The 26,386-nt window shown below is 42.2% G+C and overlaps 1 protein-coding gene across 1 annotated transcript; it reads left to right on the top strand.

The window, feature by feature from the left end:
• The first annotated feature begins 270 nt into the window (after positions 1-270).
• IGBP1 (immunoglobulin binding protein 1) lies at positions 271-23,537 on the top strand. Its single transcript, XM_037512302.2, has 6 exons — positions 271-511; positions 884-1,177; positions 7,770-7,962; positions 10,010-10,089; positions 10,778-10,890; positions 23,039-23,537. The coding sequence occupies exons 1-6, from the start codon at positions 321-323 to the stop codon at positions 23,188-23,190; spliced, it is 1,023 nt and encodes a 340-aa protein (XP_037368199.1). The 5' UTR covers positions 271-320; the 3' UTR covers positions 23,191-23,537.
• The last annotated feature ends 2,849 nt before the right edge of the window (positions 23,538-26,386 follow it).

Here is a 26,386-nt window from a genome sequence, read left to right as displayed (position 1 = left end):
CGGCCCAGTGTCGGCGACTAGGAGCACCTAGTAAAACAGCGCCTGGCGTTCTGCTTGCTTGTTTGATTTTAAGAGATACCCAACCACTTCTAACAGGCAGCCCGGTCGAACGAGTCCATGGAAACGGTTGCCAGGGCCTGTAAACGGTTGCCAGGGCCTGTAAACAGCGACTTCCGGAAGTCGCTTGACGCTTTGGTAATCATGCGGCGACTGAACCAATGGGGTGCTTCTTCCGGTTTCGTTTGCCCTCGCCTGTTCTTTTCTACCCAGGTTGCCTTTGATCCCGGAAGTGAAGCCCCCAGGTTCCTCCTCCCTCAAAGATGGCATCCTCTGAGCAAGACTTGGAGCCGCCGCGGCTCCCCGATCTCTTCGAAACCAGCAAGCAGCTTCTGGACGAGGTGGAAGTAGCGTCTGAACCCGCTGGCTCCCGCATAGTCCAGGAGAAGGTCTTCAAGGGATTAGAGCTCCTTAAGAAGGCCACCGAAATGTTATCACAGCTCGATTTGTTCAGGTATGGGGGAGAGGGTTATAACGATTGAGAACGTAGGTAATAATGGTAACCCAAGGATGGAGACAATGAACCTAGGTTCATTAGATCAGGGAACCTTTCTTTCCCGCCACCCGCTGTGACCTTGTATGCGTTGTTTACATTTCTCTGCCTCTCCTCCGAGGTGGTCGGTAGCCCGCGACTTTTCTCCTTAAGCTGCTCACATAGATAATGAATGTGAGCGCCCAGCCACTTTAACCGAAGAAAACCGGCCACTGTTCCCCATGGTTCCTCCCTTTGCCCCAGTGTCACCCCAATCATTCCCTCCCCCAGGGAGCGAGGGCCACAATTTGAATACCCAACCAGGCTTCACAGCCTCCTCTTTGCTCTTTCTAGCCAAAATGAAGAATTAGAAGAGATAGCTTCCACCGACCTGAAGTACCTGTTGGTGCCGGCATTTCAAGGAGCGCTCACCATGAAACAAGTCAACCCCAGCAAGCGCCTAGAACATTTGCAGTGGGCTCGAGAACACTTTTTAAACTACTTGACTCAGTGCCAGTGCTATCACATAGCAGAATTTGCGCTGCCCAAAACCAAGGACGACTCAGAGGAAAATAACACAGCTCATTCCTCCGTGGCCTATCCTAACCTCGTTGAAATGGCATCTCAAAGACAGGCTAAAATAGAGAGGTAGGTCAGTGACTTGATATAAATTGAGGCCCGCCCAAAAGCAGTGCTACTGGGTGGGGGTGAGGTGTGCATGTGTATGGAAAAGGGGACGAATGGTATATGTTGTCTTTTGGTGAGAGCAAAACTTCCTCAGGGTTTCAAGCCTATGCCTTTGTTGAGAGGGTCATACCTGGACTTCAGACTACCACACTACCTTATGGTTGCCAACAGCTGCAATAGTGTTTAGCAGAGTACCTCCCACACATCTCAGCATAGCAGTATTCAGATGTTACAGTGGAGTAAATATCTTTGAAGGGCACAGTATCTTGTAGCTGTAGTGCACTTACAGATTGAGAAGCTCTGTTCTCAGAGTATTGGATCAGGTGTGACATCCATTCTGAACTAATCTTAGTCTTGAAATAGCTTCATCGTGACACCTTGAACAAGTTGCTTACTCTCTGAGTTTAGTTTTTTTTTTTTAAGACTGATTTATTTATGCATACAAGAGCTGAAGTACAGGCCAGAGATGGGGGGGAGGGGTGACAGGATTCACCAGAGACGGAGTAGGGAACAGAACAGGCAGATTGACTGAAATACACTGCTGAGGGGAGCAGCGGGTGAGACATGGGAGGTCTGCTGCGCCATGTGGGTTGCTGCCTGGCTGGCCAGGGATCAAACTCGTGCTGCAGAGGCTGCGGATAGCTTCATAGTACGGTGCTTAACCCCTTGCACCACCAGGGAGGCCCCTCTGAGTTTGTTTTTTCGGAAAAAAAAAAAAAAAAACATTTAATGAGTGCTCTTTATGTCTGGGAACTATGCTAGACATTGGGGATATGAACTGAATATGGGTACCTCTAAAAAGGTATAGGTTTTCTCTGCTCTCTGAAAGCAGGGTGTTCTTGTGAAAGCTTTTGTAAGCCAAAATGGTATGAAGGCGTGATTATTTTGAATTTATATGGAAAAAATGCTGTGTGTTCCCAGACCCAAAATATAACTTACTAAATGTTACATAAAACTTGACTGACTAAGATAAAACCTAAATAACTAACATACAGGAAAAGCTTGGAATGCTATGATAAATATACTGCCTGTATAAAATAGTTCCTGGGAAAGGAACTTGGTACACCACTGTTGCTGTGTGGGGTGAGTGCTGCCTCTAATGACTTCCTCTACTTCTGGAAACAAACATTGAAGACTGTTTTTATGTCCCACCTTTTGTCATAAAAATGGAAATCCTCTTCAGATTTCTTCCAGTTATCAAAAACAGATGCTAATACAGTTCTTTCATAAAAAAACAAGTGGTGTAATCCGACCTTTCAAAAGTGAGGATGCCTGTATTATTTTCATTTGCATTTCTTTGGGTAGCAAGCTTGATCCTTTGAACATTGTTTGTAAGTGCCCAACAGGAGATACTGACTTTATCTTTTGCTGATGGTTCCCACATTTATATCACTAGCCCAGACTGCTCTTGATCTTCACACTCCTACTTTTAGCACCCGACATGGGTGTTTCACCAACATCTCAAACTTAGAATGCCCTAATTGAGTCCTTGACTTTCAAACCCCCAAATGTGTCCACACACCCAAATCTTCACCACCTTAGTAAGAGTACCACCATCTGCTCAGGTGTTGAAGCCAGAAACCTAGGGTTTAGTTTCTCTTCCTCCCTTCTTCTGAATTGCCACATCCAGTTCATCAACAAGGCCTGCCAATTCTAGCTTCAACATGTACCCTAGGTCCTATTTCCATCTCCACTATCATACCTTGGTCTAGGCCGCCAGCATCTCTCATCCAGAATAGCCAAACCACTAACTACAATGTGCTCTGATACCTTCCTCTTTCCAGTCTACTGTCATCTTCCTTGTTCATTGGACTCCAGCCACCATGGCCGCCTTTCAGTTCTTCATACAGACCCAGCTCCTTCCTTTTACAGTCTTTGTTCTCATTGAATGGAATGCCTTCATTTATCTGTCTTTCTGGTTTTGTCTCTCCTACCAGAACATACATTCCATGAGGGCAGGACCCATATCTGACTTGTTCTCTGTGGTATGATTAGCACAGTGCCTGCCATGTAGAAGGTACTCAAGAAATATTTATTGACAGAAAGGAGGAACAATATGAGCAAAAGCCCCCAGGCAGGTAGTTTGAGGTATGTACGGGGATAGAGAATAGTCTAGTTTGGCAGAAGCTAAGAGTAGTATGATTGGATATCTGCTTAAGAAAGTCATATATGTAGACTATTGGAAGAGAGACAGGGAAAAATACAAGTTATCATGCTGTAGTAGTGCTTCGACTAGGAAGAAGGGATAAAAATGAAGTTATAGCAATCAGAGATACTACTTTTCTAAGAAGCATTTTATATGAACAGGGACAGATCCTTACTGCAAATCCTTACCCCGTCCCATGACTTTTCATACTGAGACCATCCTACATAAAACACCGAGATGCTGCAGCCTCTCTCTCTCTCAAAACCTGTTTTTTCAGTATCGTCTCTACTCTTAATTCCCATCTTTGAGGAGTAAGTCTGATTAAGTGCACCTCCATTTTTATGACAGAAATAGAGTTAAAAAATAGATACTGGGTAATTTGTGAGCCTACCTTTAGATTTACTAGATTTAGGTCCTAAAGGAACAACTGGATAGCCCTGTCCATAGACAGATGGAACTATGCTTCTAGAACTAACAAGACTGTTTTGTGGTTAGTGCTAAACATTTAGAAACTTTGATGGGTGTAAATAGTTTGCCAAAGAAAAACATGCAGAAAGACAAAAGCAAAGGATAAAACCTTGAATTTAAGGGAGAAAGAAGAGGAAGGAAAGAACAGAGAAAAGAAATTGGATGAGGTACAAACAGAAGGACTTATGGGAGCTTGGGAAGGAAGAAAGCAACTGTCATGTCCTCCTTTACGCTTCTCTTTACCTGTGCCCCCTCCCAGATAACTGTAGCACTTGATTTCTGTCACTTACCACAGCATAACTCTCTTACTCTATAGACTTGGAACTACCAAAGGTCAGAGATGGTGACTAATTACATCCCTAGCATCCTAATAGTGCCCTTGTTATCCAACCCCATAATTGGATCATAGTGGGTACTTGAGGTGTCTTTACAGACAGAAGGACAAATAGAACAGTTGTCAGGACAGTGGAAGCAATATGATGTAGCAAAAAAGACCTGGACTTTGACCAGTTTCTGCCACTATAATATATGGAGCGGTCTGGCACATCCTACCCTCAATTTTCTCATCACCTAACATTTTTATTGTTGTTTGCAAAGCATTTTCATGTGTATTGTTTCATTTGATTCTCTTAGCAATCCCATGCAGCAGATACTACGGCTGTTTTAGAGCGAATGATTTTCAGAATTGATTTACCTGAAGTTACATAGCTGGTAGCCAGGCTGGAAGTCTTCAAATTCATTTCTAGTGCTAGTTCCACCATAGCATAGAAAAGATAAGATTGGACATTCGAAAAGTTAGAATATGGGTTAAGGGAAGATGTTTCTAGGATAGGGGAAAGGCACTACTAAGGTGAAACGTCAGGGAGGATGATTGATAGAATGATGCCTGGACAAATGTGGGTAGAGACTGATAACAAAAGTGGGACAGTAAACAGGTTGCCTTGGTAATGACAACATTATCTGCTTACAGATAAGAGGAATGGAGGCAGAGTGAAGCTACAGAGATTTAAGATGAAGAGGTACATTGAATTTTACTTTGGCCATCTGGGGAAAGTTACAGTTGCATGGAATCCACAAAAGGTGACTGCAGGGTTAGCTGAGCAAGAATGACCACTCAGCTGGTGTTTGATAATGTGAATTTGTATTCCACCCACTTGACACGAATTTGTAACTCACTCACTCTCTTCAGCAGTTTAGGAACAGGAAAAGGAGTGCTGAAAGTTGTCCAGAGTCAGAGGGATGACAGGGATTGGGAATTCATGGGTGATAGTGTTTCAGTGTCAGGCTCACCATGGGGGCTAAAACAGAGATGACAATCTATACAGTGGTTTTCAGTCTGTTCATTTGGAGCTCTGATATCCCACTGTAGTACCGGGGGAGGGGGGATTGGGAGCCCTCTTGAATTAACCAAGATGGATTTTATCTATTTATTACTCATTGGGGTTCCATATAAGTTCTCATTAGAAGAAAGGGTTCTTCTGCTCAGACAAGTTTTTAAAAATTCTGGCCTGAAAGAATAGGTGTTGAGGAGCTAGAATTCCCAAAGACGACAGGAAGAAGGTGTAGGACCAAGGATATAGAGAAGGAAAGGCCAGAAAGAGAGCCATTCGGCTGTCGGCATGCAGAGAAGGGGAAAGGAAGCACAAATACTTCAAAGGACTGGTAGACCTGGAATTTACCCTGGATTTTATATATATTCTGAGGCCCTGGAATGTCTTCTCTTTCCTGACTTAGGTACATCCAGGAAAGGGTGGGGGGAGGAGTGGGACTCAAGTGAAATGTTCTCAAATACTAGCTCTAAGAGTATTCATGAACTAGGAATTGACCTTTGCAGTGTTTTACTCAGAAGTAAACCTCTGATGACTCCATGACAGTTATTTATAATGGTATATAAAGTGCCCCCTTGTTGGGTTAAAGGAGCAAAAAGCGCCTACCGGTTTTTATAATAAAAAATTGTTTCCAGAGCACTGGAAACACTATTTTAATGGGCTATAGCCTTTGTTGATAATTTGATAAAAATCTCAATGTCTCTCCCTGGCAAAATAAAACAAAAAACTCCTACATGTAGAATTTTGTAGGAAATTTCAGAGTCCAAGGGCTGGCACCCTTCCTGCTCACCCACCCTTCCAAAAAGAAAGAAAGAAAGAAACAAACAAAAAAACCTCTGTCCTTGGTCCTCAGGTTAAGAATCTCAGGTTTGGGTGAATACCTACAGAGGAACATACAATTTTGGAGCTCTAGAGTGGGGTTCCAGATGTAAAAGATTTCAAGATACTTCTTAGAAAGCGTGGAGGTTTTTCCTTCACTCCTCAGTTACCCTCAAACCCTTACATCCAGTCAATCAGCAGTCCCTTCTGTTTTATATTTTAAATATATCCACATCCTAGCACCTCCCTATTTCAAGTTCCTGTCTCTTACCTGAATTGTGGCAGTGTCATTTTTTTTTTTTTTTTTTAGAGGCATGTTTTTTTTTTTTTTTTTTTTTTTTTTTTATTTGTTTTGTTTATACATGCACTGGGTACAGTCAGAAGCGCGGGAGGGTAAGAGAATTCACCAGAGCCAGAGCAGGGAGCAGAGCAGGCAGAAGGACTGAGGTACACTGCTGAGGGGAGCAGCGGGCGGCAGGAGAGGTCTGCGCGCCATGTGGGACCCTCCTCCGGTGGCCGGGGAACAGCTGGGGATCGAACCAGCGCCGCAGAGGCCGCGGGCAGCTTCGCAACCCAGCACTCAACCGCTGCGCCACCTGGGAGGCCCTGTGGCAGTGTCATTTTAATTGATTTCCTTGCTTCAGTCCTTGCCTACACTCCCTTCCACAGCCAGGGTGGCCCACATAAAAAAAGCCTTTTCATGTCACTTTAGTCATGTCACATATTCTCTTCAAAAGCCTCCAGTTGCTTTCTCATCTCACTCCAAATATGGCATTTGGTATTTTGGGTTTACAGCCTACAGGGTTCTACAAATTATGGCTCTGGCTATCTCTCTGACCTCATTTGCTATCATTCATCACTCCATGCAAGCCACATGAGCCTCCTTGCTCCTCTCAATCAGGTCAAGCCAAACACTTTCCCATCCCAGAACCTTTGTATTTGCTTTTTCCCCTTTGAACATTCTTCTGGATATCATCATGGCTTGTTTCCTGATTTCCTTCAAGTCTTTGTTCAAATGTCACCTCTTCAGAGAGGTCGCTCCTCAATATAACAACACCATCACTCTGTCTACTTTACCTTGCTCTTTGCTTCTTCATAGCACTTAACCATCACCCGACTCTTCATCTCTTCCTTTTTAATCTGTCTTCTCCCACTAGAATGAAAAGTTTGTGAGAGCAAGAACTTTCTTCTGTACACTGCTGTGTCTCCAGCTCTCAGAAAAGAGCCTGTCACACATTAGGCACTCAGTAAATACTTGGCATATGACTGGTAGAGGACATACTACAATGCCTCCTGTGAAAGGCAGGCAGGGTGCTTAGGGGTCTTTAAATTGGGATGAGTCAGAAGAGCTGGGAAGATTTTGCTCAGAAGAAAAGAAAAATCATTCTTTAAGTTTCTTTCACTAGGAATTCCTGCATCAGTGGCAGGCAAGTGACCCCTAAGATTCTATGAGTCCCAAGTAGATATTCTGTGATACTAAACACCTGGCCTACTTAGAGTTGATGTAACAAAATTACTAAGGCACTCCCTAAAGCTGATGGGAGGATTTGCTTGGGTCCTGCTACTTGTATATTTTTTTGGCTTCAGAAAGTGTTTCTCAGACGTTGCTGATTCCCATCCCTGCCTTGTAGCCTTGAGAAAACTACCTTAATGGCAAGCTCTGTATTTTTGCAAAGGTGGAAGTTGGCATACTTAACTGCCTGGACATTTACAGAGGTAAAATCTAATTGTGACCTTCTCTTGAAGGACTGCTTATTTTTATATTCATGGGTAATGCTTTTCTGTGCAACAGATACAAGCAGAAAAAGGAGTTGGAACATAGGTTGTCTGCACTGAAATCTGCTGTGGAAAGTGGTGAAGCAGATGAGGAGTTTGTCCGTGAATATTACCTCCTTCACATTCGAAGATGGATTGGCATCAGCTTGGAAGAGATCGAGAGCATTGACCAGGAGATAAAGATCCTGAAAGGAAGAAACTCTGCAGAGGTAATCCTGGTCACTACCTATGTAGTTCAAAAAGCTACTGTCAGAGACTTGAATATTCTACAAGAAAGTAATTAAATTAAAATCCTTTTAAGTGTCTATAAAATCCTTGATCTTAGTAATTTAAGATGGCTGAAGGTTCACTGGAGTATTTTCTCTCCAGTGCTTTCTAATCTTTAGCAGTCTTCTAATCATTTGTAATTTTTGTGACATGTCACAGGGGCTGGGGAGAAGTCGCTGAAGTAAAAATTGGTTTTGGCTATGGGAAGTCATGATTGCTTAAGAAGACATGGGGAATAGACCATTAACATTTGCACTTGACTATAAGAAAGGGAAAGAGGAGTAGGATGGGGATGGAAAAGAAAGGTGGCACCGGCAGGGAGAGAGGAATTAAAAAAAAAAAAAGGTATAATGAATATATTTAGGGTGGGAGAAAGAGTCAGAATTGACCCTCTCACACCTTTAGATCATGAAGGTTTGAGCACAGCAAGGGCATCTCTGTGCCCCAAGTGCCAGGCAAACTGGTAAAGAAAACCTGGTGTAGCACGGCTTTGGCTATCTTTGACGATCATAACCCTGTTTTAGAGCTGCTGCTTCAGAAGATTAGACTCTGCTGCCACTTTTTGGTACAGGATGCAACTTGAATTGAGTTGAATTTGTCTGCTAGTCACAGACATTTATTTAAATCCTCCCCAGCTGCTCCCTGGCCACTGGAGGAGGGTCCCACATGGCGCGCAGACGTCTCCTGCCGCCTGCTGCTCCCCTCAGCAGTGTACTTCGCCCTTCTGCCTGCTCTAGCTCTGGTGAATTCTCTCACCCTCCCGCGCTTCTGACTGTACCCAGTGCTTGAATGAATGACTGAATGAATGAATGAATAAATAAATAAATCTTTTTTTCCCCTTTTTTAGAAAAATAAATAAATAAATAAAAAATAAATCCTCTGTGAAACCTCTTCCTAATTTGATTTGTACTAATTAGCCCAAGAGCTTTTGCCTTAGGGTAACATCAACCTAGTTCTTCATGTTAAAGGATCAAAGAATGAGTTAGTATTCTAAGGACACAAGGCCCCTTGAGCATTTGTAGATGCGTGGTTTTCAAGCATTTGAAGCTGGATTCTTCTGGGTCCTCCCCTTTCTTTGTTGGTAGTGTTTTTGTTGTTGTTTTTTAATGCTCTCCCATTTTGTATTGGATTGGCTCTGGAAGTGATAAAAGCTAGAGACAAGTGACCATCTCTTCATGGGCCATTGTTCTTTTATGCCCTGGACAACCAGACTTCCTCAAAACATTTCTGTACATGGGCCTTCCTAGTGGCGCACGGGTTAAAGACAGCACTTTCAAGCTATTGCCAGCCACTACAGCATGAATTTGATCCCCAGCTGGCCAGGGAGGTGACCCACATGGTACAGCAGTCCTCTCCTGCCTCACCCGCTGCCCCTCTCTGCAGTGTATTTCAGTAGATTTACCTGTTCTGCGCCCCACTGTCTGTGCTGAATCCTCTCACCCTCACACCTCTGGCTTACACCCCAGTTCTCGTATGCATAAATAAATAAATCTTTTTTTTTTAAAAAAAAAAATTTATGTGAAAGCTACTAACCTATTCATCCCCCCTGCATTTAGAAACATGCACTTTTAAAACACCCTAGAGGCTATTCACCATAGATAGCATAATTCCATTGAAGAGGTTTTAGAGGAAGACTTAATAATTGTACTTCAGCTCTGAAAGCTGAGGAAAGGGGCTTCAAATTCAGTTCAGGGGATTTAAGACAGAACATGGAAGATAGCTTTGGGTCTCCTTTGAAAACCAAGTAATTTTTTACATGTGATGAGAGGATTCGTAGGAGAGCTTTTTCTTCCGCCCTTTCAGCAATGTACTAGGGAGAGCTAAGTGACCACCACCATGAGTAACCTGCATCTACATCTTAGAGATTGTTAAATAGGGAGTAAGTGCATTTTGAATATAGGGCCTTTCAGGCACCTGAAAACTTAAAAGTCTGCTTCGTGGGGTGGACACAATGGCAAATGCACTTCTGATAATTAATTTCCTTTTCAGGCATCAACTTCTCATTCATCTCAACAAGACAAGCCTCCAGTGAAACCCTTTATTCTCACTCGGAACGTAGCCCAAGCCAAGTAGGTAGTACTGAAAAGTGGGTTACTTTGTCATTCCCCCCCCCTTTGTTGATGATTCACTTGCAGTGCATGAGTAACAGAAATGGAATTGTTAAAAGGTCATGGCTTCACCTGCAAGGGCTGTTCTTTCATCAAAGGAATATTAGCTCTTCTAATTCATTCTCTCTGTCTTCATCAGACATTTCCCTCACTAACTTGTGCTTAAAAATAGGCTCACAAGGAAGCAGATGAAAATAGAGGAAAGGAATCTAAGGGGGAGATGTATGCTTCAAATTGTTTCCCATTATTGCCTTCAGCTGCGGTTCTCAAAAGGACATATTTGCCTATATAGGATTTAAGTCTGTGTCCTTGAGATGTTTTTCCATAGGGTGGCAGACGAGTCTCCTCCTTTTGTATACTGTATAGGCCCACCAGCTATAAATACCCCTTCCGCAATGTCAGTACTGCTCTGTGAGGCATCAGCTTCTCAGATTGCTTATTGAAAGACGATCCTGAACTATTTATCTTCTCATGAAAGCTCTTGACTTTAATGCCCCTGCCTGGGTGCCTCTTTTTAGGTGTCCTCCCAGGAGTTTGTGCAACTCCTCAAAAGAGCTAAGTAGGGGGGCAAGGATGAAACAGTCACAGATTTTGCCACTGAAGAAGAGACTTTTATAAGTACTTTCTAAATGCAGTGTGATTCTTACAGAGTATTTGGAGCTGGTTATCCAAGTCTGGCGACTATGACGGTGAATGACTGGTACGAACAGCATCGGAAATATGGAGCATTACCAGATCAGGGGATAGCCAAGCCCACACCAGGTATGAGTGGCAGAAAGAAATACTGCTATGGCCCCCTTACTCGCTCACATTTAAATTCACACCAATTATTATTGCTTTTTAGTAGCGGAGTAGTTTGGACAAAGATTCTGAGTAATAGAAAGATTCTAGGGAATATTTTATTATTAAATTAAAAAGCAGATGATACTGGGAGGATGGGAGCAGTGGAAGCATAGCTTTTGACTCCATATATCCTGGCATAAAACATTGGACTAAGCAACTAGATTGCAAAACCAAAATCCATGGACAGCAGTTCCACTTTTGGTAATGGCAGGCTCGGTTGTATCAGGCCAGAGATCACAACAGTTACAAACTGAGCTAAACAGAATATTAAAAAACTGCTCCCTGAAGACATTGCAGTGTAACCAAAAGCAGACGTAGACTGGGGACAGTCACCACTTAGGAAAAGGGAATAATACTTGGAATTTCTAGGAAGCAGGAACTTTGACTTACTGTGTTCTTGGTGCCCAGCTTGGAAATTAGGTCATAGTAGGTGCTTTAAAAGGGAAAGGTGAGAGGGTGGTCACTAGATAACTGGAAGCAGTCTGGTGTTGCAGAAGAAATACCAAGTCTCCCCCCTACCCTCGGTGGCACAGCAGGTTGAGTGCAGCGCTGTGAAGCTGTCCACAGCCTCTGCAGCGCGGGTTCAATTCCCGGCCGACCAGGGAGATACCTACATGGCGCAACAGACCTCTCCTATCTTGTCTGCTGCTCCCCTCAGCAGTGTCTTTCAGTCAGTCTGCCTGTTCTGTTCCCCACTCTGTCTCTGGTAAATCCTTTCACCCTCCCGCACCTCTGGCCTATACCCCACCTCGGGCCTATACCAAGCCTGGGATAATCAATTATTCTTACCATTTACTAGATAGGACATCATCTAGCCCTGCCCCCCGAGCCTCAGTATCCTTGTGTAGTATCTCACTTGATCTTCTTAACGCTGCAAAGCAGCCATTCCTGTGAAGATTTTAGGATGAGGAAATGCTGAGAACTGACTTACCCACAGTTAACATAGCTAGAAAGTGGCTGGGCTAGAATTTAACTCAGGCCTTAAGATTCCCATTGTCAATGTTGTGTCTACAATGGCACAGAAAAAGAGAAGAATGGTTATTTGAAAGGGCTTTCTGTCCATAGCTTTTCATCTGTGGGTAGACTACTACAATTGCTGTGATGTGGGGGTAAGTAAAGCTTGACTAGAAAGTCAACCAAAAGACTATTTTGGTCAAAGAATGAGAAAACTGACTTCAGAGTGACTGTAGCAACTGAAATGTGAGGAAAGGGAGCCTCTAATGGAGAGAAACATAGTGGAGTAACCCTAATTCTCTCTGTAAACCCTGCCCAAATCTCTGCCTGACTTCCTAGAGTGTGCACGCTCAGGATAGACTCCACATATCCAAGTTAGGGCTAAAATTACTGAATGGTGAAGTCCACTGCTGCCCAATGCACAGGAGATAGAATTTGATATTTTGGTTCTAGGGAAGTTTACTGCCTGCTAAAATGAAAAATCAGTACACTTCAGAGGACCATGTACCATTCACAAGGTCCGAGATTCAATCCTAAGCTACTATATATGTGGAAAAAAGAAAAAAAGATGGGGTAAATATGACAACCTTAATAGAAAAAGCAATCAGTGAAGGCCACTACAAAATGACTCAGATGTTGGAGTTAGCACACAGGAACTTTAAAGCAGCTTATTTCTCTGCTCAAGGGTGAAGAGGAAAATATTCTTATAAAGAATGAAAAGATAAGAATTCTCAGTAGAAAAAGAAACTATACCCCAAAAGTTCTGGAACTGAAAAATCTATGCGGAGTTTAAGAATCATTGATTGAGATTAATAAATTGCAGTAATAATAGAAGCATCTGTTAATTCGAAGGTAGAGCAGTACAAGTCAACCTATCTGAAAAATTGAGATTGGAAATAATTGAACTGAGCTTCCGTGAACTGTGGAACAGTATAAAAAGGACTATCACATGTATAATAAAAATACCAATAAAATAGGAATAGGAGAGAGAAAAAGAGTGAAGGGGTCAGAGAATAATATTTGCAGAAATGATGACTGAAATTTTCCCCAAATCTGTGAAACACAAATATATAGATTCAGAAATCTCAGTAACCCCCAAGCATGTTAAATACAAAGAAAACCACATATAGACACATCACTGTCAGACTGCTGAAAACCAAAGAAAAAGAAAATATTTGACAGCCGCCAGAGGTAAAGTACATGTCAAATACATTAGAATAATGTTATGAATTACTGCTCACTTCCTCTCGGAAATAGTGAGGACCAGAGACAGGGAAGTAACATCTTTAAAGTGCTGTGGGGGAGAATCTGTCATCCCAGAATTTTATGTCCATGAAAACTGAAAATACCCATAAAATTGAAAGCAGAATTAAAATATTTTCAGACAAGTGGAAACTCAAAGAATTCTTCACCAGCAAATTGGCACTAATTCTTCAGGGTGAAGAGAATGATATCAGGTAGAAACATGGATATTCAAGAAGGAATGAAGAAAAGCAGATGTGGTAATTACATGTGTAAATACAAAGGACTTATCTCCATCCCTCCCCGCAGCCTAATTTTTTAAAACTACATATGGCTTCTTAAGGCAAAAACTATAACATTGTCCTGTGGGATTATATGAGTGTAAATATATATAACAGCTACAGCAAAAAGGACAAGGAGTAAATGGAACCATTTGTAAGATTATTCTATTTTATGTAAAGTGGTAGATACAATCTACTTCTAAGTAACAGATTATTCCAAAATTGAGCAACTTAAAATAATAAGCATTTATTATCACATAGTTTCCGAGGATACGGAATCCAGGAACAACTTAACTCAGTGGTTCTGGCTTGGAATCTCATGAGGTAATAGTCCAGCTATCAACTGGGGCTGCAGTTTTACTGAAAGCTTGACTGGGTCTGGATGATCTGTTTCCAGCTCATTCATTCATGCATTCATTCATGTAACTGTTATCAGGAAGCTTGCCCATATGGGCCTCTCCATAGGGCTTCTCACAGCTCAAGAGCTTCCTTTCCCTCGTGTGAATGATCTGAAAGAGAACAAACAAGATTGCAACCTCAGTGTCTTTTACAGCTTAATGTTGGAAATGACATTCCGTGACTTCAGCCGTATTCTGCTGGTCTTGCAGAGCAAACCTGACAGAGCGTGGGAGGGGCTGCATCAGAGCACAAGTACCACAAGCCTGTGGTCATTAGGTTCTCTCTTCAGGACTTCAAGATTGCCTACCACGTGGTACAGTGTAAACTCAAAGTAGACTAGGAAGTTAGGGGTATATATTGTGTTCCCTAGAGCCACCATGAAAAGAAGTTAAGCACCAAGAGAATGAGAAAACAATCCACAGACTGGCAGAAAGCATTTGCAAAAGACATCTGATAAAAGACTAGTAATCCAAAATATACAAAGGATTTTTAAAACTCAACAATAGTGAAACAACCCAAATGGGCAAAAGGCCTAAACAGACACCACACCAAGGACAGATATACCAAGGGTAAAAAAGCACGTGGAGAGATGCTCAACATCCTGTCATTCCGAATTTGAAATTAAAACAAGACACCAGGCCTCCCCTGTGGCGCAGCAGTTGAGCGCTGGGTTGCAAAGCTGCCCGCAGCCTCTGCAGCGCCAGTTCGATCCCCGGCCACTGGGTGAGGGTCCCACGTGGCACGCAGACCTCTGCTGCCGCCCGCTGCTCCCCTCAGCAGTGTACTTCCTCAGTCTGCCTGTTCTGCTCTCCGCTCTGGCTCTGGTGAATTCTCTTACCCACCCACGCTTCTGACTGTACCCAGTGCTTGTATAAATAAATAAATAAATAAATATTTAAAAAAAAAAAAAAAAAAAAAAAGATACCACTAAACCCTTGGAGAATGACCAAAATCCAAAGCACTGACAACACCAAATGCCGACATGGACACTAAACAGCAGGAGCTCTCATTCGCTGTTAGTGGGGATGCAGAATGGTACAATATTGGGGAAGATAGTTCATCATTTTCTCATTAAATTAAACACTCTTACCATACAGTCTAGCCTGTGAGTTGAAACTTAGGTCCACACAAAAAACTGCACACAAAGATTATAGCAGCTTTATTCATAATTACCCAAGCTTGGAAACAACCAAGCTATCATTTAGTAGGTACATTGACAAATATACTATCAAGGGCCCTCCCCGGTAGTGCAACGGTTTGAGCACAGTGCTGTGAAGCTGTCCACAGCCTCTGCAGCGCGGGTTCGATTCCCAGCCGACCAGGGAGAAACCCACATGGCACAGCAGACCTCTCCTACCTCGCCCACTGCTCCCCTCAGCAGTGTCTTTCATCAGTCTGCCTATTCTGCTCCCCACTCTGTCTCTGGTGAATTCTCTCACCCTCCCGCGCCTCTGACTGTACATCGCTAGAATTTACAGAGGAAGAAGCCTTTCTTCTTCTAATGCATTTAGCAATATGCATTTAAGGTTTCTCCGTATCTTTTCATGGCTTGATAGTATTTTTTTAAAAGATCTATTTATTTATACAAGAGAAACCTTAAATGCATATTGCTAAATGCATTAGAAGAAGAAAGGCTTCTTTCTCTGTAAATTCTAGCTATCACATCCTGGAAAAGGCAAAACTTATGAAGACATTTAAAGAATCAGGGGTTGCCAGGGTCGGTGAAGAAGTGATATACAGGCAGGGCACTGGAATTTTGGGGCAGTGAAAAGATTCTGTTTGATGCTATGGTAGTGGATACATGTCATTATTTATACATTTGACCAAACCCATAGAATGCACAACACCAAGGAAAAACTCTGACGTGAACTATGAATTTTGGTGATAAGGATATGACACTCTAGGCTCTTTAATTTTAACAAATATACCACTCTGGTGCGTGATGTTGATAGCAAGGGAGGCTATTCCTGTGTGGGAAGAGAGGGTATATGGGAACACTTCTTTCATTCAGTGTGTGAATTTAAAACTGCTCTAAAAAATAGTCTTTAAAAAAGTAATGGAAAGAGTCAAAGTTAAAATGTCAATCAAGAAGTTAAGAGGGAAGAAGGCAAGAAAGAATGAACAGAGACAAAATGCATATGAGATAAAGCAGAATGGTAGATCCCAGTCCAGCCATATAAGTAAAATTACCTTCAGTGTAAGTGGAATCAACCTTTAAATCAGAGAAAAACAAATCAAACCTTAGAAATCAGAGATTGATGATCAGACTCTACTGCATGCTGTCTATCGAGATGCATTTTAAATATAAAGGCACAGATTGATTGAAAGATCAAAAAAAAGATATGCTGTGCTAACAGCATTAGAAAGCTACAGTAGCTATAGTAATATCAGATAGATGTCAAGACAAAAGGTGTTACTGGGTATAAATAGGACATAGTGATGAAAGGAGCAGTTTATTAGGAAGACAGAGCAGTCATAAACATGTTTATACCTAATAACACTTCTGATTACATGAAGAAAAAATTAAATGGAAAAATAGACAATAATCATAGTTGGAGATTTAAATACTTCCGATAATTGATACAATTACTACTAGATAGAAAATCTGTAAGGACATAGAGAATCTGGACAATGCTAGCACCCACTAAAACCTATTAACATTTATAGATCAGTATATTAGATTATTATAGATTATTATAGATCAGTATATCCAGCAACTGCAAAATACATCTTTTTAAAAATGTACATGGTACATTCATCAAGATAGGCCACATCCTGGGCCATTAATATTGAAATCACTCTGAATATGTTCTCTGACCACAATGGAAATAAGTTAGCAGTCAACAACATAAATCCCCAAGTATCTTAAAATTAAACAACACACTTCTAACTATTGATAGGTCAAAGAAGAAATCACAAGGAAAATTGGAAAATATTTTTAACTGAACGATAGTGAAAATGCAACATGAAATTTTGGGATGCAACAAAAGCAGTGCTGACATGTAACTCTAAATGCTTATATTGAGAAAAAAATCAGGGCCTCCCTTGGTGGCGCAGCGGTTGAGCACTAGGCTGCAAAGCTGCCCACAGCCTCTGCAGCGCTGGTTCGATCCTGGTGACTGGCGAGGGTCCCACATGGCGCGCAGACCTCTCCTGCCGCACCCGCTGCTCCCCTCAGCAGTGTCTTCGGTCCGTCTGCCTGTTCTGTTCCCCGCTCTGGCTCTGGTGAATTCTCTCACCCTCCCATGCTTCTGACTGTACCCAGTGCTTATATAAATAAATTAATTAATTAAAAAAAAATCAGTTGCCTATGGTTTTCCCTTAAGTTGGAAGACGCGAGAACAAAGCCCAAAGAAAATAGATGAAACAACAAAGATAAAACAACAAAGAGACTCCAGGGCTAGTGGTGGCAGTGAGGCACAAAACTTGGACATATTAATTACCTCCCACTCCCCACCCCTGACATGGCAGTTTCACTCCTGGGTATATACCTAGAGGAAATTGACCCTATGGCCACAAAAGACTTGTACAAGAATGTTCATAGTGGCGTTATTTGTAATACCCCAAACTGGACACTACTCTAATGCCCAGATAGAATAGAAAGATTAAATAAATCTGATATATTCACACAGTGAAGAAATATTTAGCAATAAATATTTAACTATAGTTCTTCAGCTCTAAATGGCAGGTGTAGCAGAATTTTGCAAACATAATTAGGAGTAAAAAAAAGCCAGAAACAAAAAAGTATATACCTTATGACTCCATTCATATAAAGTTCAAAAGCAGGTGAAACTTTTATAAGCTGACTAAAAAGCCAGTGTGGTGTTCATCCTCCTTAGGAACTGATGAATGGAATCGGATTTGTTGGGACTTCTTGGGAGCTAGTAGATGTTTTGTATCTTCGTCTATGTACTGATTACGTGGATGTATTCAAAGGTGAAAATTCATTGAGCAATGCTGTTTCTGTCATTTTCTGCATGTCTGGTATACTTCAATGAAAACAAAAAAATAAAACCCCACAGACAGTATTTACAACAAAACTGGTTACAGTGTATCTCACCATGAACCTCAAAATAAAACAAAACGGTGGTTACTCAAGGGGGAGAAGTAGGGGGTAGAACAGGTAGAGGTGGGTCGATTGGTTAGTGGTGGATGGTGACTGGGCATTTGGTAGTGAGCAAGGTGAGAAGCTACACCTGAAACCTATATAGTCTTGTAAACCAGTATTACCTCAATCAAAACTAAAGAAAAAGCTTATCATTCATAGTCACGTGATCAATGCATGTTGACATCTGTGTAGGAGAAAGCAGAATTCTGATAGACAGGAGAATTCCAAAACAGCAAACAGATATTCACTAATGTATGGTGGTCCAATTTAAGAACAGCAGTTCTTACCCTCAATAAAAACTGGGTGAGTGCCAGGGTCTTTCATTTCATTAAAGTCTGTCAAATATGTACAAAACTACAGAAGGTGTGAAAGTGATGGAGTAGTCTATCTAGTCCTTAATGAATTCTTCATACTGACCTGCCAGGTCTCCCTTCCAGGACAAATTCCCACACTGCAAAGAAAGTGATGAGAATAGAATTGAAATTGAGCAGGGACTAAGAATGAGCAACAGATTGTAGTGATAAGCATACAGCTCTGAATATATTGAAAACCACTACAACTGTACACTAAGTGGGTGAATTTTATGGTATGTGAAAGAAGCTTTCCAATGAAGCTGTAAAGGTAAGAACAAAAAATTGTCAAACCCCACACACAATTATAAAGGTAAATGGGGAGAACCAGATGCACTCCAGAAAGATATGCCAAAAAACAAGATGTAGAATATACTGTTTAAAAATTAGTTGGAAGACATTAACAAAATTATATGAGACATGGAAGAGAATTATAAAGCAGGATTAGGAAAACTCAGACATGTGATAACAACTAGGGTAAATTAAGAAGAATCATTTCAGAAGTGAAGACTAAACCAGAAAACAAGGATGAACTAACACAACAGAAAATGCTTTACTAAGATAAAATGGTTTTTAAAAAAAGTATTAAACAGAAGCCAAGGTAAATGGGATTTGGAAAAAAGCAACAAATTATTAAAGACAGCAAAAAGGCCTGGCATATGGGTAATAAGGGTGTCTGCAAAAGGAAACCACAGCAAGGAAAAAGAATAAATACTATCACACCTAATGGGAGAACCACACATAAGGGGAGAAACCTTACATTGTCAGAATATTAACAAAGGTGTAAAACAGTGATACTTCATTAATCTGAAAAAAAAGAATAAATGCTAAAAACTAATATTAAAGAAACTTTACTGGACTAAAATAGTTTGATTTGAAATAGCATTGTGTACCTGAGAATTCTGACCCTAAATGACCAAGAACAAGATGCAATCTGATAAAACTACTAGACTTTTATAAAAGGGAAAAATACCTTGACATTTCAGCAAAATCAGCAGGTGATTTATAAAAAAGGAAAGAGATCACCCTCAAACTTTTTGACACGAACACATTTTATGCCAAAGAAAAATGGAGTGACAAATATTAAAACACTAAAGGGAAGAAATAACAAGCCAAGGACAGTGTCCCTGGTAAAAATGAATTTTAAATCAAACCATCAAAATGAGGAGACATTGACTTAAGGACTGGGGATGAGCATTAAATATATAGTTACTTCTGGAACTGAAACTAAGTGAGGGTTCATAAGGAAAGAGTTGAGTATGTGATGCCTATGCTCAGTGCTCAGGTAACAGGTAGATACAGTCACCGGACAAGGAAACAACTGGGCCTTACACCCCTCAGTCCAGTTGTACTCTCCCCACAGAACAAGCGGATAAGCTAGCTGCCCAGCAGTTCCTGCCAGGATTCAGGGATGGAGCGAGGGGTCCCTCTCCCAAATCCAGAGAAGGGCTCTTGAGACCCTCTGGTCAGGATTGAAAAGAGACACAGACCAGGGCAGGTGAGGAGTCAGTGTTTATTGATTAGCAAAAGATCCAGGAAAGAGTGCTCCAGAGAGACCTCTCTGGGCGTGAGAGAGACCGGGGAGGTGCTGGGGCTGGGGCCTATGTAGGTTTTAGGACTGGGGCTTGAGAGCAAAGGAGTTAAGCTTTATGGGCTTTCTGAGCCCATGAAGAGTAGATTTGGCTAAAGTCCACTATTGTTGCTGACTGTGGGCACCGATCAGCTGCAGCTCGGGCCTGCGGGACTCGTGACCATCTCCAAGTGAACATTTCATAGAGGCCGAGTGCCTGCAGCTCCAGGTCCAGCCAGTCCTGGAGAAACCAGCTGTTTCTCTGGTGATAACTATTCCTAGTCTGGGGCAGGAAATGTACAGGTCTGTGACTCTTCTGGGTCTGCAACTCCCTTTTTCCCAAAGCAGCCAACTTGATAAGCTATGGAAAGATATCTTAGATATGTCTAAAAAAAATGACCCAAGGAAATTTATGGCAGCAGGTGTCTGGGCCTAAAGTCGTCAGGTTTTTAACCTCTGTTTACCAGCCCTTGGGAACAGCAAAATTATTGCAAAAATTTTGTCCTTGATTCCTATCCCAGGACCCTTCCTGTCTCAATACAACTGTTGTTGAAAATAGAGAAATAGGAAAAGCATATGTGAAAATTAAATTGTGTTCAGCAATATTAATGACAATATTAGTGTTATTTCAAGACTGTGTAATATAAATGAGTAATTATGAAGTATTCTAATTCTGTCAGCCTGTCTTTGAGAACTAAGACATGGTGTGGAAAAATATAGATGTAATTCAAGAATTAGAAATAAAATAATCCTGTAGTCGTGAACATGAATCCCTGAGAAATTGCATTTAGAAATACACACTTACCCACCCATACCCCTTTGCTTTAATCCACTGAAAAGACTTAACAACAACCAGCTCAGTAGCAATGAGCGCACTTTGTAACCCAGACAGTGGTCTTAAAGACCATTCCCTTTAAAAGAAACCAGTTGTTTCTCTGGCGATAGCTATTCCTAGTCTGGGACAGGAAATGTACAAGGTGAGCTTGGAACATCTTGTCATAAAAGATGGGGAGATTTCAAATATTATTAGAGTCATAGCAAAAATGACATAGAAGCCAATTTGACCATGTCTTCCCTGGTCAAAGTCAAGATAATTTGACTTCAAGAAGGATAATTGCCAGTAGCAACAAGCACACATCCAGCACCCAAGTCTTGGTTCCTGACATAATTTTCAGATAAAAGGACCAGGGCTCCTTAAAAAATGGCTGATTCTAGCGCTGGGGCGGGGAATATTCAGAGTAAGCCTGGAGCATTCTTGTAGTCCTAGAAAATAAACACTAAAAAAACAACAAACTGAGATATTATATTAACGGGGTGGTGGGGCACACTGGCCCAAACTGAAAGATTTAAGCAGGACAATAACAGTACTGAATTATAGCACAAGAAATAAAATGGTCGAAATGTTTAAATTAATAATAAGGATAAAGAGACAGCTCCCCCAGAGAAAAAGTCTAAATAATTTCTTCCTAGGTAACTAAATAGTAGGCAGTAAAGGGAAGCCTCTCATTATAAAAGTATTGTAGTTAATTAAAAAATAAAAGTTAAGAATATCACCTTTTTGAAACCCACAGAAAATATAAGGATCTAGATATGAGCATTAACAACTGCTAGCATCACAACACTTCAGGTAAAGGTATCATGTGCTCCATGATGAAGGGATATGTACCTCCTGTAGTGCAGAAGGGATCAGCCCTGAGTCAGATCAAGCCTTGGCCCAGTAGTCAATCTGCAGAAACACAGAAGACAAGCATGTTGGCCTGCATCATTACTCTAACCAGCAAAATCCAGACATGGGGAATTTCTACTGGCCAAATGCCCTACCTTCTTCAGTAGATAACTTGTAAGGAAAGAAAGGAATGGAAGAAGAACTTGTAGATTAAAAAGATAAAAAGATATTTTTAATGTGCAAAGCTATCCTCAAAAACATTATACTAAGTGAGAAATAAGACACCAAACACCACATACCCCTTGCTTCCTATTATATGAACTCTTCATAATAGACAAATCTGTCAAGACACAATGTTAGATTGGGGGTTGGTTGCCAGGGGTTTGGGATGGGGTGGGGGAGGAGTGGGAATTCATTGTGAATGGGCACAAGGGATCTTTGGAGGTGATTTAGAAAAAATTCTAATTGCATTGGTTGTACAACGCTTTGCTAAAGATCATTGAATGGAGAATGTACAGATAGACAGCTAGGATGCTTAGGGGTACACAATTGGAAATAAAACTAATAAACTCTAGGTAAGAGAGCACTGTTACCTAGCACAGTTACTATTATAAAAAGCAGTATAGCAGTTACCTTTGGCAGAAGGGGGTTGTGACTTGGAAGATGCTCACGGAGAGACTTTGGGGATGGGTACAGATTTGTTTATTGACCATAGTGGAGATTGTAAAGGTACAGCCTTCCTAGAAAAACAAGTTGGGAAGGGGGCCGGTTTTCTTTTGTTTTATAATAGGATTCAAAAAAATCACAAGAGTCCTCTCTTAAGCTGTTGGAAGAGATCAGATCTTCACATATTTCAATCTTTATACAGTAGTGAGAATTTTTTGGCAAACTCAGGGTAGCCAGGAAATGCTCCATTAAAGATCTTTAATGCAAAAGAGAGATGGCTTATTTTGGGTGTACACCGCATGACTTTCAATCTGTTACAAATGCATGCAAAACATTCTTTTCTATTAGGTCCAATTGCCCCTTGATTTCCAGTTTTACACACACACAATTGTATAACTGAAAGAAAGGAAAACAGATGGGGAAAGAAAATTCATCTACAGCCCACCTCCCTGGCATATCACATATCAACAGTCATAAATATTTTTTTACTTCAGTGATTTTGGTTTGCTGGGTTTTTGTTGATTAGTTGATCTGTTTATTTTTGTATGGGATCAGGAGTGTTGGCCATTTTAGCAACAATTCTATCCCATATATGAGAGGTAACTTTGTTTTTGGCTGTCTTGTGAAAATCACTCCGCATGCTTTCCTGCTACATGTCATCTGTTAAGTAATATAAGTGTTCTTCCCACTTCCCTGGGCCCAGGGTAGGCAGCTAGCTCATCCTTATTCTCATTTTATGTAGTGGTGTTCACAGTAGAGCTGAAATCCTGACATTTCCTCCATTTTTCACACCCTCTAACCCTCCACTTTCTCATTTTTACACTTTGGCAGAGTTTGAGCTCGCCAGAGCATCTCAGCAACAGGAAGGTCAGGAACAAAAGGAGGAAGAGGATGACGAGGAAACACTCCACCGAGCACGGGAGTGGGATGACTGGAAGGACACCCATCCTAGGGGCTATGGCAACCGACAGAACATGGGTTAATCTCCACACAAGAAGACAGGACTACAGGGGTCAACACCTCCCTGCCAAGTAAAGCTGTGCAGTCTTACACTCCCTGGGCTCCTGCTTTAATTGTGTGCAACCAAGGCAAGGATGCTTAATCCTACTTTGTGTTCAATAAAGTGTTGAATGATTAAGTGTGTATTCGTACCCTGGATGATGAGGCAGCAGTGTTATTTTGGCATTATCCTCATTATGCTATGTTCCAGTTTCGTAAGTAAAAAGAAAAGAGCACTGAGAAATGGCTCTGTATCGTCCGTGTATGCATTCTCTTTAAAAAAATAATAAAAGGCCCTTCTGTTACATAAACCTGTGTAGAAATAATGGGTATCAACTGCTTTTGGGGGTGAGTAGGGACTCAACTGTGGGTCCCAGGGCTTACGAAGATCCTGGTCTACTCCCTTTGATCTGCAGCATTGAATTTCCCAGCATCACGTTGAATAGACTAGCTGAAGCTTGCTTTCTCCTTCCAGACCCAGCACCGTAAAATAACCCAACACTCTGCTTTACAAAGTCCTAGCAAAGGGCTTCCCTGGTGGTGCAAGGGGTTAAGCACCGCACTATGAGGTGATCCAAAGCCTCTCCAGCACGAGTTCGATCCCCAGCCAGCCAGGGAGCAACACACATGGCGCAGCAGACCTCTCCTGTCTCACCTGCTGCTCCCCTCAGCAGTGTTTTCGGTCAATCTGCCTGTTCTGTTTCCCACTCTGTCTCTGGTGAATCCTCTCACCTCCCAGACCTCTGGCCTGTACCCCAGCTCTTGTATGCATAAATAAATAAATCTTTCAAAAAAAAAAAAAAAGTCCTAGCACAAAAGCCAGGTCTCGCCTTGCACACGGCACTGTCTTTAGGAATCAGAGCTGTGACTGAACCACAATCCCTTCTGCCTAGTCTTCCTTGTTTTGGGCAGGAGAAATGAGAATGACAACGAGGGGTTATAAGAACCATCTTTGTGTGCACGTGAGGCCAAGGCCTTTGCTCTCATGGAAACACTAACCCTTGGGTGAAGAGTAGCTGTGTGATTCCTGCTACCACCTGAAGCTGTGCCCTGGGTAAACGCCATGGTGGTCATTTTTTGCTGGCTGGTAAGGTGCCCACAGTCATGCTAATAATGGTGTGGAGGTATAGAGGGAGGGGTACGGCACAGATGACACTGGTAAGTATCTACTTTCTGGAGTGGAGAGAAGGCATGGCCTTAGTTCAGGTGGAGACCCTAAAACAGCCAAGTCTGTATAGAAAACAAACCTGGTGTTAGAACACTTAGCTTTTTTTTTTTTTCCAAGAGAAAGATGACTCAGCTCCCCCCCTCCCCCCCCCTCCGCCAGCTTCTGCAAGCTAGCTTAGGAGATGGATTTGAAAAGGAGACTCGGTTCCCTCTTGGTTATAATAGGGTGGTAAGTGGAGGGCTGTCAGGCGATGAGTAGGAGGTTGTGTTTAGTGGGAGATGACAGAAGACTACCCATAATATATTTGTATACTGCTTAATAAAGGGCTTTTTGCACCCTCACAACATTAGCTCCTGAAACTGGTAGAGGGCAGATAAACTCCCCCAGGATTTGAGAAACTGCTTTTAGCTCCCAGTTGTTGCCAGGTTACCTCTAGCACAGTCTATAGACTGCCCTTGAAGCTGCGCAAGTTAATTCTCATAATGGGCCAAGTTGGCATTACCCCCTCAGGCCAGGTCTATTTAAAGATGGGTCTTCCAGAAGATCCAGCTTGGTTAAGCCCATCACACCTTGATGTCTAAGAGGCAAACTAACCAAGGTGGGTTAGAATCCTGGCTCTCAAAGTTGCAAGTTGTGTGACCTTGGGCAATAACACTTCTTTGAGTTCTTTCTCCATTTTGCCCATGTATGCGGTTGTGAGAATGAAATGAACAGACTCAAGCACCTGAGGAGCGAGTGCTTTCTGTCCAGCTGAGCTCCATGACTGCAGGCTGTCCACTCAGAGAGGAAAGGAAATGGACAGGGATCCGGCCTCAGTCTCTGCCAGGCACTGGCCCCAGCATTTCAACGTATTCACAATGACCCTGCAAAACAGGTAGCATCACCCCATTTTACAGATGAGAAAACAGACACATATAACCCGAGTGATTTCCTTAAGTGCACACCAGTCAGAAGCTGTGCTCCTCTCGTTTGCCATGTGCTTCCCAGTTGCTTGTACTTTCTGTTATGTGCCTTAAAGCTGCTGAAAAAGAGGGGGAGCTGCTGGGAAAATCCAAACCAAAACCATCACTTATACATCGTTGGAACTCTAGAAATTCCTGCTTTGCTGGCTCACCAAAGCAAAGTGTCGGCCAGCTCCCCCGCCATTTGCCCCTCAGCTGGAGAATAAAACAGAGGTGGGGAGCAAGCCCATCTTTCTCCATTTTCCTCTCCACTTCTGCCAGCCTGCCTGCCTGACTGCTGGAGAAAACAAAAAAGAACCACCTTCTCTACTCCCACTCCCGTCCGAGTCAAGTCTTCCAGGGTCCTAGAGTGAGCTGGGCTTGGTGGGTTCCAGGAAGTGAGGATTCAAAGCTTTCATAGATGATGATAATACTGTGTGGTTTACAAAAATCCTGTCACATCCACTGTTTATTTCATTCTCACAACCTGGCAGGCGGGAGATGGTGGCTTCATTCCACAGAGGACACAGACTAAGGAAGATGGAGTGACTTCAGTCACATAGCTAACAAGTAGACCAGAGGGACAAGTGGGAGTCGCCCTTCCCTTTTCCCCCCACATCAAGTGGAGGCCAATTAGATTTGTAAAGGGAGTGAGCACAATTTCTTTTCATACCAGTGATTTGTCCTTTCTGTTCTTGTTTCTCTCAAAGGCAGAGTGAGAAAAACAGGGCAGGGGAATGACTAAGCTCATTTCAAGCCCTAGAGGTTGGAGTTAAGAATCCTGAGTCTCAATCCTCAGGACTCTGCCACCCCCCAGTTGGGTGGCCCTGTGCCCCCTAAGTCCCCCAGACCACTTCTCTCATTCAAACAACTTGGAAAGGAGGTGGACATTTGGCTGTTGTTGTTTTTAATTTTCTTTTTATTTATATATTTTTTACATCATTGTTCACTTTTAAACAATATTTGCTTCCCCCCCACCCCCTCAGGTGTAGTCCCCACAGAATTTCCTTCACCAATGCACCTGTGCACCATCACCACAGTCCCCTGTGCTCCTCCCTCCCTCCTCCTGAT

The sequence above is a fragment of the Talpa occidentalis genome, unplaced genomic scaffold (assembly GCF_014898055.3).
Source record: "Talpa occidentalis isolate TD23 unplaced genomic scaffold, MPIMG_talOcc4v2.1 talOcc4.15, whole genome shotgun sequence".
In the NCBI taxonomy this organism is placed as follows: domain Eukaryota; kingdom Metazoa; phylum Chordata; class Mammalia; order Eulipotyphla; family Talpidae; genus Talpa; species Talpa occidentalis.
The sequence above is the reverse complement of the archived record's forward strand: the minus strand, read 5'-3'. Positions and strand labels throughout refer to the sequence as shown.

Excerpts from the sequence above, each read along its gene's own strand:
- IGBP1 (XM_037512302.2), top strand. The coding sequence starts at position 321 with ATGGCATCCTCTGAGCAAGACTTGGAGCCGCCGCGGCTCCCCGATCTC. Across the intron at positions 1,178-7,769 it reads AGACAGGCTAAAATAGAGAG|ATACAAGCAGAAAAAGGAGT; the intron begins GTAGGTCAGTGA and ends TCTGTGCAACAG. Across the intron at positions 7,963-10,009 it reads AAGGAAGAAACTCTGCAGAG|GCATCAACTTCTCATTCATC; the intron begins GTAATCCTGGTC and ends TTTCCTTTTCAG.